Raw genomic sequence first — 17570 nt, 5'->3', positions numbered from 1 at the left:
AGAATTGGAAGGTGTAGTTAGGGTAAATATTGTTTCATGAAATACAGTATCAGGTGCATGTGTAAGGCTTCAATATAAACATGTATTTATGGTTTTCACTAGTGGTCCAGTAGGTAGGACTCCATGCTTCCAATGTAGGGGGTGCAGGTTCAGTGTTTGGTTGGGGAACTAAGAGCCCACATGCTGCGTGGCCAAAAAACAAAAAATATAAAGGTCTATCCACTTAAATATTTGTTACTTTGGAAGTAATGGTTAAAGACGCTTTAAAGCCACAGTTCTAGAAAATGCTCTAGATGCTAGTGTGCATAAGAATCATAAGAATCTCCTGAGGTACTGAGGTAAATGAAGATTTGTGACACCTAATGGTAGTTGGTTCAGGCTTCACATTTTGAGGAAAAATTGAGGCAGTGAAAATTGATTATGGTGTATTAGAATTTAATTAGAAATATGTTATGATTGGTTTACTTAATAAATGGTATTTACTTAATGATATCTAGTGTTTCAGCAAAAAATGGAGACATTTAATAATTTTTTTCTGAAAAAAATAGGTAGATGGTGCACATTATTAAAGTAAAAGATATGTCATGTGTTTTAAAAAACCTCACTGTATTTTTCTATTTTAGGTGTGAGTGATGTAGACTATAGTCTTTATCCAGGTAGAGAACTACAGGGCCAGTGGCTGCGTTCTTATCTTGAAGCCTACAAAGAATATAAGGGTTTTGGGACTGAAGTTACTGAAAAGGAAGTAGAAATACTCTTCATTCAAGTCAATCAGTTTGCTTTGGTAAGTTTAAATTTAAGAAATTAATGAAAGGTTCTTAATACAATGTTAATAGCTTAAGAAAAGTTTTCCATCATTTTTTAAGCAGTTCCTATTTTGAGTTTTTTGAACTTTTTAATTGTTTAAAATAATGACAAAACAAGAGTGTTTAAAATTCCCCCACTGTAATGCTTTTGAGGACAAAGATTTTATTTCATTCACTACTGTATCCCCAGCCCCTAGAACAGCAATGCCAAACTACAGGTTAAGTGCTCAATAAAATTGTTTGTTCAGTTAATGGATTTGAGATAGAGTTAGGATTAAAGTGTGAAGCACTTTTTAAAAATACCGAATTCTCTTTCTTTATGTTATTAAAACACATGATCAAGGATAGATTTATGAGAAATGAGGTTATTTCCAGAATACATGTAATCATCACATGAACTTCTCATGTTAGCATGATTAAAAGTAGATTGGAAGAACCAGTAGAACTGCGTTCATAACTGCACAGTATTGTGTCTTCATGACCTTTTGATAAGCAGTTATTTCCCACATCTTTGGTATTTTAATGCTCTGTTATTTTCAAGACCCACCTCTCTACTCTAAATGCATCTACTTTTTCAAAATTTAATTCATTTAAATTATCTTTTGAGAATGACATGATGCCATTAGAATGAGCTTTCAGCTAAGGTGTTGAGACAGATTGAATATTGGGTTGCAGTTCTTTTAGCTACTGTGTCTTTTTAGTTTTAATACAATTCTCTACAATTGACACGGGAATTATTTGCCATGTAGTCTTTACAAATAGACTCTAATCGTGGCTCATGGGTGTACTGTTTCCATAGTATTAAAAGTAGTGTTTCTTCAGAGCCATTCAGAATACATTTTAAGAGGATGTGCTGAAATGTGACTTCTTTACCTACTGTTCTGATGGCTTTAGAACATTAATGACATGCTCTCCATTTGGTCCTAGGATGCCTGCTGTTTCTATTTGTTCTCTTTTAAGCATGGTCTTCAAGTAGAGAATATAGGGTTTTCTTAACAATTATGGCATAATTGCTAAATCCAGTTAAAACTCTTAAGTCTTTATCTTACTTTATCTGTCCATAGCATTTGACAGTTTTTTATTTGTTAATTTTTGTGGTACCATTTTCCCTTGGTTTTTCTCTTTTGTGCTCTCCTGCTTGTTTGCTTCTCTGGCTCTTCTTTCTTCTTACACTTCCTCTAATTCTCTTGCATTCTAGTGTTTCCTAGTGTTCAGATTTTGGGCTCTGCCCCATTTTCTTTTTCTTTTTTTGGCAGTGCCACACAGCTTGTGGGGATCTTAGTTCCCTGACCAGGGATTGAACCTGGGCCCTTAGCAGTGAGAGTGCCTAGTCCTAGTCACTGGACTACCAGGGAATTCCCTACTTTATATATGTTTCCCTGGCTTTTACTGCCCTTTCTTTTAATGATCCCAAGTTGAGTTTCCTCCCACTGTCAAGCTCCAGATCTGGACTGTATCTCTCCAGGGTTTCATTAGTATTTGACCACAATGTGTCCAAACTTGAATTTTATTTTCAGCATCTTGTCCTGTTTCCCATTATTTATTCTTCACTGTACTGTTTTGACTTAATTAAAATGATGTGTATTCTGTTGTATTCTGAAACCAGGAAAGAAGGAATTATCTTTCAAGTGTTCCTCTTCTCACACTTTTCTATTTTCAGGTTCTTTTTTTTTTGGTTCCTGAAATTCTGTGAAGTCCACCCCTTATCGCCTTAATTGCATGACCTATGATTAAGGACTTAATCTCTCACCTACGTTAGTCTTTACTTGTCTCTTCACCTTTAGGTTTTTTCTGTCTGTAATTCATACAGTACATTTTAAAAGTGATCTTTCTAATAGCTAGAATCTAATTTATGAATCTGATTGTGTCACTTCTCTACTCTATGGCTCCCTATGATTTACAGAGTGACATACAAATGATAGCATCTACAGATTTTCGTATTTCCCACTGTATTTCTCACATCCACTTCCTCCTCTAGCAGAGTCATCATGTTTTCTAAACACTCCGAGGTGTTTTAACCCTGTATGCTTCTTTCTACGTAGGATACCCTTTTCCCTGTATTTTCTGGCAAGTTCCTCTTATTCTTTATGAATATGTCTTAAAAACTCTTTCCTTATCCTTCCTTGATCACTTGTCATGAAGAAGACAGCACTGACATGCATTGTAAGGCTGTTTTGATAAGGGAGGAAGAGGTTTGAGTAATAAGATCGAGGTGTAGAGGTTTTAAATAAATGAATGGTTATGTGAAAGTCACTCAGTCATGTTTGATTCTTTGCAACCCCATTGACTATATAGTCCATGGAATTCTTCAGGCCAGAATATTGGAGTGGGTAGCCTTTCCCTTCTCCAGGGGATCTTCCCAACCCAGGGATCAAACAGGTCTCCCGCATTGCAGGCGGATCCTTTACCAGCTAAGTCACCAGGGAAGCCCCAAAATAAATGGTTGGTAAATGTTTATTCCTCAGGGCATGGTCAGACTTTTAAATATTAAAAGACTTCACTTGTTATTGATTGTTTACTGTAATTAATTAATGTTGAGATGATGACAAACAAAAGTAGGTATTTGCATTATAAAACCAAATAGCTAATCTGGGTTTTTTAAGCTCTGATGAGTTTTTAGACACATTGTTGGCAGACTTCAGATTCTTTGTAAGTAAAGTTATGTTGTATAATTATATATTTACAAACTTATACATATGTATTATTTATATATAATATATTAAAATTATATGAGGTTTTCAGAAGAGTTTGAGAATTTATTTTATTTGTTCACTATATAAAGCTTCTAATTTTTCTTGGCAACAGATGTGGGTAGCCTAGGAATTAAAATGCCCTCTGATAGATGTACATATCTGTAACTTCCAAATCTGAGACAAATAGTATTAGTAAATCATAGAATCGTAGATTATTATATTAGTTGTACTTCAGTATTCTCACTTCTCCATTTTTGAGAATGCAAATAATAAATGGACTGTTCCCTTACTTTCCTTTTTATTCATATAAGAGACTAATATAAATATATTTTTTTCATTTTCAGCCTGTAAAAGGTGTTAACCTACCAAAATAAGTGAGGCTCTGTGTATAATGCTTCTCTAATATAGAATCATTTAGTTATTTTACATTACTGTATGAATAAAAATTGAGAAATACGGTTGATAACAGTGCTTGAAACATTGGGGAGAGCTGTTTTGATGTTATTTTTAGGTGACCAATATTTACCATCTTGGATATTAAAACAAATTTAAAATATTTACTAAATATATATATTTTTAAAAAGCTCAGACTAACATAAACAGCATTTTAAAAATTAAAAATAACTATTTTCCAAAGCAAAAAACACTTCAGTGAGAAGAATGACCTAATTTTATACTTTCACAAATTTCTCTGGTGTCTAGCTTAACAAAAGTTAGACTCTCATATTTGCTTCTGCATTTCATCTCATATAATGTGTTGTTTTCTCTGAAGTGTGTGGAGATAGTCCTGTTTCACACACATATGTTTTTGGGAAAGAGAAGTATTTTGCCTTTTCAGAGAACTGTGGATATTCTTTTTTTGATGCTTCACCAAAATTCAATAAGTAATAGTTGCTTTAAGTTTAGTAGTAATGTTTAATCTGAGCATATCAGTTAACTTTTCTACTCTATTACATTAAACTTGGTTAGTTTATCTTACACTTTGAATGCCTCTTATACCAGTGTGTGATTTTGTAATTTTAATGTCATTCATTAGTTAATTGGAAAATATGGATTTATTAAGTTGTATAATCTTCTCAAAGTTGATACATCTCATTATATATTGAAAAATAACATTTATGTCACTGCTAGTATCAGAAAAATAATAAGCACTTTATTGAGAAGCTGATAATCTCACAGAATTGAACACAGATTTTCCAGTGTTCTAATTTAGGTTGAATAGTCTTAAGTCTATCATTGGCAACAAATACTGTCAGTTATTTTCACTGAAATGACAAGTTCTCTTTTTTTGTATTTGAGAAATGTCTGCCAAATACTCAATTCTAATAAGTAGTTCATATGTCAGTTGTTCTTTCAAGTAAAAATGGTATTCCATTAAAATTGTGCAAGTTTAGGTCACAACTCAATCATATGTGTGTTACCTTGAGACAGCCTTCATACTTTGGGTAGGCATCAGCCGTGCTTTGTGTGTACTTCCTGTGTCATCTCACAGAATGTCAGAATATCATGTATTCAAGGGTGGAGATGTAATAAGATTAATAGTTTTAATGGCTTCATAAAGTACATTCTTTAGTGAGACTGTATTTGTACTGCGAGTGTGTGGTGGTAGAGTAAGACCATTATACTAGTACAGTTTGGTGTACTGCTGCCTTGGCTTATGTTAAGGAACTAGGAGTGTGACCCATTACTGCTTTTCCATTACTGCAAAGGTAAACAGGGTCATAAAGACAAGTAACATGTTAGTATTATAGTGAAAATAGCTTGGGGCCTCAGAATCTTCCATGGACTCATGGACCGCTTTGAGAACCGCTGACTTAGACTTTTAAAAGAAGGAGGGCATTTCATAATTCACCTTTCAATACCTGAGACATATCCTTAGATAGACTGTTTTTTAAAATCTTCCTCATTTTTGTCATTCTGGTTTTGTGTAATTATAATAATTAACATTTTATTGGATGTTTGTTGTATGCCAGGTGTAAATACTATTGTTAGTTGCTCTGAGGTAGTTCTCCCATTCACACACACAGACACACACGACACAGACACACACACAGACACACACACAGACACACAGACACACACACACACCCACCCACCCTCCCACCCACCCCAGTTCTCCAGTTCTCAGCAGGCAGTGATTGGGTGTCTTACATATTCTACTCAAGTCTGATGCTGTCCACCTGGAGGTAGTGTCAGATTCTGTGAGTTCAGGGTTCAGTCCCACAAGACTGTGCCCTCACCCCTTTGGATGCTACTTGCAAGTCTAGGGTGTTATTGGTACTTCTTACCAACTGGCTATAAATGGGAGGTTTTCACAACTCCCTCCTTGGGGCCTATTAATTTGCCAGAGTGGCTCATGGACCTTAGAGAAATGTTTGCATATGTTCACCAGTTTATCATTAAGGATATTATAAGGATACAGAAGAAAGCTCGATGAAGAAGTGTGGTAGAGTGAGATCTGGAAGTGTCCTGGGTTCAGGAACTTCTGTTCCGTGGAGTTTAGGGTAGACCACCCCCTCCCTTCCCAAGCATGTGCATAGGTTGTGGTTTGTGAAATTAGGAAACTTGCCAGACCCCTTCCTTTTAGGTTTTAATAGATGCTTCATTACAGAGGCAAGACTGATTAAATCATTGGGCATTGATTTATCTCAGCCTTCAAGCTCCTCTTCCCTCCCCTGAGGTGTGGAGGTGATGGGGTTGAAAGTTCCAACCATCTAATCACCTGGTTGGTTCCCCCTGGCAACCAGCCCTCAAGTTTAGCATCTTTTCAAACGATACCTCAGTAACATGTGGTTGAAAGGGACTTGTTAAGAATAACCAGACATTCTTTTCACTTTTATGGCTCTGGAACTATTTTAGGAACCAACGACAAAAGACCAGATATTATATAAAAAATGCTCCCCAGTTGCTTTATGCTTAGGAAAGTCAGAAACAGTGGATGTAGATCAGATGTTTATTTTTTATTATAAATGATCACACCTGCATTTTACCGATGAGGAAACAGAGGAGTTAATTAAGTTGTTTACAGCCACACAGCTAGTAATTTTTTTCCAGTTATAGTATTTCTGGTTACAATAAAATATTTCTTGGGAAGTGAAGTCTTAGATTCACTAAGTGAATAGTGAAATAGATTTTAGTAAAGCATAAATACAAAATTATTGTGCAGCTCCTAATTATACCGGAGAAGGCAATCCAGTACTCTTGCCTGGAAAATCCCATGGATGGAGGAGCCTGGTAGGCTTCAGTCCATGGGGTCGCTAAGAGTCAGACACAACTGAGTGACTTCACTTTCACTTTTCACTTTCATGCCTTGGAGAAGGAAATGGCAGCCCACTCCAGTATTCTTGCCTGGGGAATCCCAGGGGCGGGGGAGCCTGGTGGGCTGCCATCTATGGGGTCACACAGAGTCGGACACTACTGAAGCGACGCAGCAGCAGCAGCAGCAGCAGCAGCAGCAGCAGCAGCAGCAGCAGCAGCAGTAGTAGCAGAGAATTGTGCACTGCAGTATTACCTGTGTTGTAGATACTGTGTGTTAAAAAGGCATCAAGAAAATATGCATGGAGTTGATGAAAGAGGAAAAACTTAGAATTTCATATTTTCTTTAAAAAGAAATCAATTATCATAATTCTTGATTTTTCTTTCCTTCTTTTAGGCTTCTCATTTCTTTTGGGGATTGTGGGCTTTGATTCAAGCCAAATACTCCACTATTGATTTTGATTTCCTTGGGTAAGTTTAATTTTATTGTATGCATTACATTTGTCTCTACTCTAGTTGGATTCATTTTAGAATCCATAAGGGACATGTAGTTATTATTTTTAGTCAGATGTTACAAGAGTTGCATGCATTTAATAGTTGGTTTGCAAGGAAATCTGGTTTAATCTGTTAAATGTTCTCAGTATTAGAAAAGTGTCCAGTAGGTGGTGCAATAAACTAAAAATACGTCCTTTTAGATTTTAAAACTTAAAACAACTTAGAAGGGTGAGTGAAAATAAAGGAAGGATTAAGGTTTTTAGCTCTAATTCTGTTGTTACTCTCTTTTCTTGATAGGTATGCAGTTGTTCGTTTTAACCAGTACTTTAAAATGAAGCCTGAGGTTACTGCATTAAAAGTGCCTGAGTAAAGAAGACTTTAATTATTCTTAAGTAGCTGAACAGTGCTTGTGGATCTTTAAGAAATTCCAAAAAGTCAATATTTGTTAAAATTCTTTTAATTTGGTTTTCTTGCTTTACAAATTATGCCTCTTAACAACCAATTTATTTTTTAAATAGTCTGAATGATGTCAAGAAATATACCTACTGCTTTCAGTATGTGGTGGGTTAGAAGTTTGTTAAATCAGCAAAAAGATACAAAGATGTCAGTTTAATCCTTTTATAATTTAATCTGTGTTATATGTGAATTATTTATTATAAATTTAACATGAATTTTGTGACTGCTTTCATCTGTTTCATCTGTTTGTTTAGTGTAAGCAATGAAAAATTCCCAGAGAAAATATTTTTTTTGTTATGTTTTACTTTAATAAGATTAATTTCAGTAAACATTTTTGATGTTTAGAGTAACCTTTCTGACACACTGTAAGTAAAATGAATCATTTACTCTTGAAATGCCAGACACTGGTTTAGATAACTTAGAATGTTCATAGAAAAATATCTGTTTAGGAGAATGAAATACATACACTGTCTATGATAGTGGTACATCTTTCTGAAGAATTGGAAAGCATTTTGGAGGGGGGAACATCTTAGAATTTAAATTTCCCTCTTCTTACATAGTCTGGCAGAATAAATATTAACATTTACCATATAATCCTGGAATAGATATATGGTGGTTTTGTTACCAAAATCTGCATTAAATAATGTTTCCATGTACTGTGTATGGTCATTGTAGGTACAGTTTGTTTTTAAAATTTTACTGTATCAATTTGTTTCTAACCAAAAATTTTGTTTCACTTATTGGGATATACTGTATTTTGTTTGTTATTAAATAGTAGCTAGTACAGCAGTTACTAATTTTTGAAACAAAGGTAGAATGCTTATAATATTTGGGAACAAGAAAATGTCATTTAGATTAATTCTTTTTTACTTCTCCAGATTCATTCCTTACACTGTGGCTTTATGTTTTAGTTTTGCTTCTGTGTCTTTAGAATGATAGCAAATGATTACTTGATAACATGTAGTTTCAGAGAAATAAGTTGAGGTGGTTAAAAGAATTAAATAAGGAACATTTAGAACATCAATCCTGTACACTTAAAATCTGATATAACAGTGTGAATTAAGCAAAAATACTCATGGTAGGAGGGCTTCTGTTTGTTTTGATTTCTTTTGATTTTGTTTGGTTTTGTCTGTGAGAGGATGACAGTTATTATTTGGAAGGAGCTTATGTCTTTGGGATAGATAAGCAAACTTCAAGTTTTGAAGACTGCTGTGTGGAGTTGAGCAGTCATGGTTAACTTTGCTTAGAAAATTAGTCTGAGAAGCTTTGCACACTTTGGTCACATAAGTGCCCATGTACAAAGTTGTCTTAATGAATCTGCATATTCAGAATATGCAACTGCAAATTTATCCTCTGAGAAATCTGGGGAGTCTGATGTATTATTCCAAATGACTTATACTCTCAGATAAGTGCTTTAAAATACTTGGATTAGCTCAAGATGTTTAAAACTGATAAAGTAAGTAGAAACACAGGCATTGAAAATGGTAAATTCTAGTTACATGATTAGAATCTTAAAATCTGTCTGAATCTGTAACAGTGTTAGCCGCGATTTGTTTCCTACCTCCCCAACGTTGCAAATGTTCATTTCTGTTTTTATAAACCGTATTATCATTGGATCAGTACAATTTTACCTAATTAACTAAAGGAAAAGAACCAGTTAAACAGTTAATAGCTTTTTATAGAATGTTAAGAGTGAACTTGAGAAATTGTTTTTGGTGGAATTTTCATCTGTGGCTGGAACATTTTCTTAGAACAATGAAGAATATGTAGGACTCGAGGTTTTTTTTGCTTTCTGACTTCCTAAAAGTGCAACAGTATATATCTTGGAGAACAGTAGTCGGAGAGGAGATCATTTTTCTATCTTCCTTCCATATTCTTCAGACTATTTTGAATAGATTCACTGAGCCATTGCTGGTAGACTGTGCATGGCTGCTTGCTGTGACACCGTTGTAAGTGGTTCAGAGAGATTCAGGAAGTGAATGTAAAGGGGAATAAAGACTCTCACTTTAGCCCTAGGCAGTGGATCTTGGGAACAAAATAAGATATTTAAGATATTTCTCCCACTCTTTGGGGTATCATGATGTTCTCACTTCCTTTGCAGGTTTTGGGGATCATACTTCAGCCTAATAATAGAATTCAAAATTGCTTCCCTTTGAATTGACCATTTAAGGGATTCTCAAGGGAAAACATCCCTTTAAAATTTGTCCTGTGGCTTGCTGAGATGTCTTTTGCCTTTTTATGTTAAGGAATTTGAATGCCTTACCTAATAACTGATAGTAAGCTCATTTTGTAAATATGAAAATGGTTGTTAGAGAAGTGGCATTCATGTATACTCATTGTTAGTCAGTAGACCATAGTGGCCTGGATGCTTAAACAAGCAGAATTCCACAATTCTTTTCCTCTTTGTTCCTTACCTACTTATGTGATCTTACCTGACCAGTAATACTTGACTTTTTTCCCTCCAGACCCCATGCTACCACCACTTTCTGGGAATTAAAGAGATGTGGTAGTAAATCATACTGTTCACGTGATCATTTGAGATCAATATGAGCACAAAACTCATCAACTAGGTCTGCCTGGAATGTATATAAAACAGTGTAAATAAAAGTTTGTAAATTAGTGTGAATTGTATCTTGCATATGAGATTGTGTATTGTTTTTGCATTCTCTTTCCTTTTGTAGACATTTTTCTGTAAGGGAATGATCCAGCTCTTTGGTTTAGACTGGAAATAACCAACAGATGGGGCGGTACAGTGGGATAACAAGAGGAACTGGAAATAGGGTTATCCATTTTTGTTAACGTCAGTACTTACTTGTTTAGCCTCTCAGTGCCTAATATGACTTTTTTTCATTCTTTATTTGGCTATTAGTTTTTGGAGGTTAGATTCTTGCAAGCATTAAATTAATACCCTGTAAGAATTCCATTCTTTGAGTCATGATTCTAAACTAAAGCAAATTAAAAATGCAGTTTAATGATTGCAAACTGAAGTATTACCCTTTTCTATTTTCAAGGCTGTTAACTTTTCTCTACCAAAAAAAACACTTTCAATTATTATATATCTCAATATGATTCTTAAGTCCCATAGGTACAAGGGAGATGATAAATAATAGCTTCTAGTTCAACTTAAGCATATCTCAGTTGGCTTCTCTAAGTATGAAATTGTTCATTAGGGGATTGTAAAATACAGAAAAAGATAGAACTGTTCTTTTAATGACTGCTAATTCCATTTTTGTGGAACTAGGAGTATTTAACTTCATAAACATATTATGAAAGCTTCCAGATTTAAAGGAAAAATTCCCCCTAAACACTCTGAATTAAAAGTTAAAAACCTCCACTTTTAAAGTTATATAGGTATTTCTTTCTTACATTTTCTGTACCATTTTCAAAATCCTTCATAATGTAAATGAGTAAACTATCGTTTTGCTTTTCTGCTTTACATTGCTTTTAATAAGCATTTTATACTGCGTTCCAAAGTGATATAGGCAAGCTTTTAATATTAGTCAGTCGTTCAATTAATAGAGTTAACAATGCTTTATGCTAGGAGGAAAGTTTTGTTATTGACAGCAACTTGCATCACTCAACACAAAAGGCAAACGCTAGTAACTATTATGTACCAAGGAAAGTGAATTATAAGGATGTCCTAAAGCAACTTTAATCCTTATTTCAAAATTGATTTGCTCTGAATTTTCTAATATAGTTCGTTAGACTTTAGAATATGTTTGACTGGAAACTTAGTTACATATTAAGGCAATTTGTTTTTGTTTCTTTTTTAAACAAAAGATATTAGTTATAGGGAACCGCCTTTTTTTCTGTTACATACCGCTTGTGTGATTACAGTGTTTTGTCTTGGGTTTGGTGTCTTCAGACAGAAAAATGTAGTGATTATTTTAAATGAATTTCCCCCCATCTTGGAAGTTTAGTGTGTAAATGCATTGCTCTAAAAGAAAATGCTTGGGTTTGCATTACTTGAGTACTTGAAAAACTGAAATTAATAAGATATATTACATGATGAATTGGATTTTTTGAACAGGTTTTACACTAAAATTTTCCTTTCTGGATTATAATTTGAAATGGACAGATTTCAACCATTTGAATAGAAAAAATAATGGTAGTGCTTGTAGAAAATACCTTTTTGAGTTTGAGGCATTCAGAAGTCAAGTTTTTAGTAGGGTTCTATCCTACAATCTGCTTTCTCTTCTTTCCTATACTTAATGCACTTACTATGCTACTGATGTTATCAAACAGCCAGTTAAAATCTGTGTTCATTATGCATCCTATGACTTTTCTAGTTATGAAAAAAGTTGCTCTGTAAAATTCTTAATTCCTAAATGTAGACATATTTTTGTTTACATCCTGCCCATTAATGGTATTAATTACCATTACTCATTTTGACAAAATACAAGGTGTTTATAAAAACTGAAAACATTATGTGTTATATTTGAACTAGTTAATGAAGAGTAAGAAAAAGCTGGCTGATTTGAATTGTACCATTAGTTAAATTTCATAACTCTTAACGAAGGGACTTTGGGAGAGAGACCAAGATCTGATGATATCCATGAATGCTAGATCCTATGAACTGGAAAAGGACCACCCCCCAAAAAAAGCAGTGGCAGAAATAAGAGCACTTGCATGGATGTGGTGTGCTGCTACCTAATTTATGTAGTGACACACTGACGTTTTTATTGTTCAGTAATCTGAGGAAGTTTCTTGTTACTTCCATGTTCTAAAGTAATTGTAAATTGGTGGAATTTGCAAAGAGGAGAGTTTTAAACTCTATTCTATTTAGGAGCCTTTGTATAGCTGGGTGAAGTTTCCATGATTTGAAGTATTTGGATTTTAAAACATACTGTTATTTTAAGAAAGAAGACCTGGCATTATTCCATGTTCTTAAATGATAATGTCCTTATCGGTTTCAAAAGAAAAAAACTAAATTAATAACTGTCATTGCATTAGCTGTATGTTGAATTGGGAAATTGTGGCATAAAGGTTAAATTTGTGTTTATTAAATGTGAAACATAGTAGTATAATGCTGCTCTGTAAATACTGTAAGTGCTACAAATAGTCTCAGCACTGAAAATGTATTGATACCTCTCAAATGAATGCAACGTTTGAGGTAGGTGTATTTGATATGCCTCAGAAAGTATCTGAGTGTCTGAGAACTTGTAATCTGTTTGGTAATGAAGATACTTCCTGTTTTTTGTTGCTCATTTTCATGTTTCAATTTTAATTTTTACATTTTTACTGCTGTTAATTTAAGTAAAATTTGTTCTGTGGTTAAAATGGGGTTGCCAGTGAATAAAATTAAAAACAGCCTCATTCATGTAACTTCTTAAATAAAAATGCGTTTTTGCTATATGTTCACAAACTTTTAATGAATCTGTATTTCTGTTTAAATATAAGTGATGTTTAGGCTTTATTTCTATTTAATAAGGCCTTTTACCATTGATTAAATGAAGGAATGTATCTTTTTGAAGAGATTTATAATCTGTAAATAAAAATTGGTTGTAACAATAAAGTTGGGTTCTAACTGCTTGTATCCATAAATCTTGTGACTTCAGCTTATTTTTGTAGTTTTCCTTTTGTAGCAAAAGCTTTTGTGTTCGCATATAACTGTTTGTATATTTGAAGTTGTTCAGTTGTTCAGTTCAGTTCAGTTAAGTCAGTCAGTCATGTCCGACTCTTTGCGACCCCATGAATGGCAGCACGCCAGGCCTCCCTGTCCATCACCATCTCCCGGAATTCACTCAGACTCACGTCCATTGAGTCCGTGATGCCATCCAGCCATCTCATCCTCGGTCGTCCCCTTCTCCTCCTGCCCCCAATCCCTCCCAGCATCAGAGTCTTTTCCAATGAGTCAGCTCTTCGCATGAGGTGGCCAAAGTACTGGAGCTTCAGCTTTAGCATCATTCCTTCCAAAGAAATCCCAGGGTTGATCTCCTTCAGAATGGACTGGGTGGATCTTCTTGCAGTCCAAGGGACCCTCAAGAGTTTTTTACCAACACCACAGTTCAAACGCATCAATTCTTTGGCACTCTGCCTTCAGAGTTCAACTCTCACATCCATACATGACCACAGGAAAAACCATAGCCTTGACTAGACGGACCTTAGTCGGCGAAGTAATGTCTCTGCTTTTGAATATACTATCTAGGTTGGTCATAACTTTTCTTCCAAGGAGTAAGCGTCTTTTAATTTCATGGCTGCAGTCACCATCTGCAGTGATTTTGGAGCCCCCCAAAATAAAGTCTGACACTGTTTCTACTGTTCCCCATCTAGTTCCCATGAAGTGATGGGACCAGATGCCATGATTTTCTGAATGTTGAGCTTTAAGCCAACTTTTTCACTCTCCTCTTTCACTTTCATCAAGAGGCTTTTTAGCTCCTCTTCACTTTCTGCCATAATGGTGGTGTCATCTGCATATATGAGGTTATTGATATTTCTCCCAGCAATCTTGATTCCAGCTTGTGTTTCTTCCAGCCCAGCGTTTCTCATGATGTACTCTGCATATAAATTAAATAAGCAGGGTGACAATATACAGCCTTGACGTACTCCTTTTCCTATTTGGAACCAGTCTGTTGTTCCATGTTCTAACTCTTCTAACATGTTCTGCTGTTCTAACAGCAGTTCTAACTGTTGCTTCCTGACCTGCATACAGGTTTCTCAAGAGGCAGGTTAGGTGGTCTGGCATTCCCATCTCTTTCAGAATTTTCCACAGTTTATTGTGATCCACACAGTCAGTTGCTCAGTTGTGTCTAACTCTTTGTAACCCCAAGGACCACAGCACTCCAGTCCCCACTGTCCTTCACTGTTTCCTGAAAGAGTTTGCTCAAACCCAGGTCCATTGAATCAATGATGTTCTCCAGCCATCTCATCCTCTGTTGCCCCCTTTTCTTGCCCTCTGTCTTCCCCAGCATCAGAGTCATTTCCAATGAGTCGGCTCTTCACATCAGATGGCCAAAATATTGGAGCTTCAACTTCGCATCAGTCCTTCCAGTGAATATTCAGGGTTAATTTCCTTTAGGATTGAATCCATACTGATAGCTCCAATATCTGATTCAACTTTCTAGAGTTCTTCCTTGCCTCTCCAAACAAATGTTTCATATTTGTTTTTCTTATTTCCTTACTCTGAAAATATAGATATGTATTTTTGTTAAGAGTACCATAGTAACATATCCTTTTCATTGTGTCATATGAGATTGTTGTTGTTATAGTCGCTAAGTCATATCCGACTCTTGCCACCCCATGGACTGTAGCCTGCCAGGCTCCTCTGTCCATGGGATTTCCCAGGCAAGAATACTGGAGAGGGTTACCATGTCCTTCTCCAGGGAATCTTCCCAATCCTGGGTTTGAACCTGGGTTTCTTGCTTTGGCAGATGGATTCTTTACCACTGAGCTTCCTGGGAAGTTATGTGAGGTATAATATATTGATATGTATGTTACTAGTGGTTTTAATCTTAGTTACTTGATTAAAATGTCTCCCAGGTTTTTGAAGCTGTGCAGGATTTTTTGGGGTTTTTTTTGCTATTAATTTTAGCATCCATGGGCAGTTTTTGCCCTGAGACAGTATTGTGACATTTGCATGATGTCGCTTTTCTGTTGCCCTCTTTCCTTCTACATTCATAAGTTAGAATTTTACTCTTAAGGGAAAGAAGTACCTTTGTTTATTTACTTTTATTTATCCAACCAGTAAGGACACAAGGATGTTCTGTGAGCTGTAATTTTTCTTGTTGTTGTTCTAGTGCTCAATTAGTTTCAGCTTGGTGATTGGGAGCTCCTTCACTGTATTGGCTGTATTCTTTCAATACTGTCCATATCATTTCTAGAGCACTTCCTTTTCTGGCAATATAAGGTGTTCCAAGCTAGATTTGTACTTTACCTGCCCCAACCCTCAGTTCAAATACTTAAGGAGCCTTAACATTTTTTTAATTTTTAGAGGATATTTAGAAATTAAGGCCTTAACCATTTTGGGGCATTATTGTTTCTAAATTCCATCAGTGGACAGAATTAGGAAATACTAGCAAACTCATCAGACTTTATTTTTTTGGGCTCCAAAATCACTGCAGATGGTGACTGCAGCCATGAAATTAAAAGACGCTTATTCCTTGGAAGAAAAGTTATGACCAACCTAGATAGTATATTCAAAAGCAGAGGCATTACTTTGCCGACTAAGGTCCGTCTAAGTCAAGGCTATGGTTTTTCCTGTGGTCATGTATGGATGTGAGAGTTGGACTGTGAAGAAGGCTGAGCGCCAAAGAATTGATGCGTTTGAACTGTGGTGTTGGAGAAGACTCTTGAGAGTCCCTTGGAGTGCAAGGAGATCCACCCAGTCCATTCTGAAGATCAACCCTGGGATTTCTTTTGGAAGGAATGATGCTAAAGCTAAAGCTCCAGTACTTTGGCCACCTCATGCAAAGAGTTGACTCATTGGAAAAGACTCTGATGCTGGGAGGGATTGGGGGCAGGAGGAGAAGGGGACAACCGAGGATGAGATAGGTGGATGGCATCACGGACTCGATGGACGTGAGTCTGAGTGAGCTCTGGGAGATGGTGATGGACAGGGAGGCCTGGCGTGCTGCCATTCATGGGGTCGCAAAGAGTTGGACATGACTGAGCGACTGAACTGAACTGAACTGAACTGAGCAAAGTCATAGTGCTTTCCCTGGTGGCTCAAACGGTAAAGAAACTCCCTGTAGTGCAGGAGACCTGGGTTCAATATCTGGGTTGGGAAGATCCCCTGGAAAAGGGAATGACAGCCCACTCCAGTATTCTTGCCTGAAGATTTCCATGGACAGAGGAGCCTGGCAGGCTACAGTTCGTGGCATCACAAAGAGTTGGACACGACTGAGCAACACTTAGCTTTTTTCAGAAAAGTCATGACGATTGTTTAGTGTGCTCTGATACATCCTTTCCAGAGTTCCCCTATTAATATTGTACTTCCTTTGCTGTACCTGTTTCTGTGGTATTTCTTTTTGTGAATTAGTTGAGTAATTTGCACACATAAATCTTTGCGTGTGTGTGTGTTCAGTCGCTCATTCATGTTCGACTCTGAGACTTCAAGAACTGTAGCCCGCCAGGCTCCATTCTCTATGGGCTTCTCCAGGCAAGAATGCTGGAGTGAATTGCCTTGCCTTCCTCCAGAGTATCTTCCCAACCCAGGGATTGAACCCATGTCTCACATCTACATTGGCAGGCGGTTGATTTACTACTAGTGCCACCTGGGAAGTCCCACAAATCTTTACCCCTCAATGTTTCAATACTTGTATTTCCTAAGAAAACTAATTTTACCTCTGATGAGTTAGTCATCATTGAAATGAATGAAGAAAAAGTATGTTTCTTTTTTGTTTTTTGGCTGCTTTCAAGACCTCTTTTTAATTGGTTTTTAGCAGTTTGGTTGTAATGCACTTTGATGTGATTTTCTTTCTATTTATCATCCTGCTTGGGTTTTGACCATTTTGAATCTGTAAATTTATGTCTTTTACCAAATTTGGGGAAGTTTCAGCCATTATTTCTTTGAGTATTAGTTCAGACCTGTTCTATCTTCTCTTTATGGGTCCCTGATTACACATGATTAGACTGTTTTGAAGTTGTTCAGTAGAATACTGGAGTGGGTTGCCATTCCCTTCTCTAGGGGATCGTCCCGATCCAGGGGTTGAACCCAGGTCTCCTGCATTGCAGGTAGATTCTTTATCGTCTGAGCCACCAGGGTGGGAAACGTTCTTGAAGAAGGTATTAATATATTCTCTTGTCAGTGTGTGGTGTTATACAGAGCTATATGTATTTATGTGCACATATATGTGTGTGTGTGCATACAATTTATCCTCATTATTCCTGGATTCCATATTGGCAAATTTGCTTACTTGTTAAAATT

At 36.0% G+C, this 17570-nt stretch overlaps 1 protein-coding gene across 1 annotated transcript in view; it reads left to right on the top strand.

The window, feature by feature from the left end:
* The window catches only part of ETNK1 (ethanolamine kinase 1), a 54720-nt gene extending 41471 nt beyond the window's left edge, over positions 1 to 13249 (top strand). The window contains exons 6-8 of the mRNA XM_012175197.3: positions 624 to 784; positions 7152 to 7225; positions 7547 to 13249. Of these exons, the coding sequence (XP_012030587.1) occupies positions 624 to 784; positions 7152 to 7225; positions 7547 to 7619 (308 nt within the window). The 3' untranslated portion in view covers positions 7620 to 13249. The remainder of the gene's footprint in view (positions 1 to 623; positions 785 to 7151; positions 7226 to 7546) is intronic.
* Positions 13250 to 17570: the final 4321 nt, after the last annotated feature.

Source organism: Ovis aries, chromosome 3 (genome assembly GCF_016772045.2).
Source record: "Ovis aries strain OAR_USU_Benz2616 breed Rambouillet chromosome 3, ARS-UI_Ramb_v3.0, whole genome shotgun sequence".
Classification (NCBI taxonomy): Eukaryota; Metazoa; Chordata; class Mammalia; order Artiodactyla; family Bovidae; genus Ovis; species Ovis aries.
Note: the sequence above shows the minus strand (reverse complement) of the source record. Positions and strands in the feature narration are given on the sequence as shown.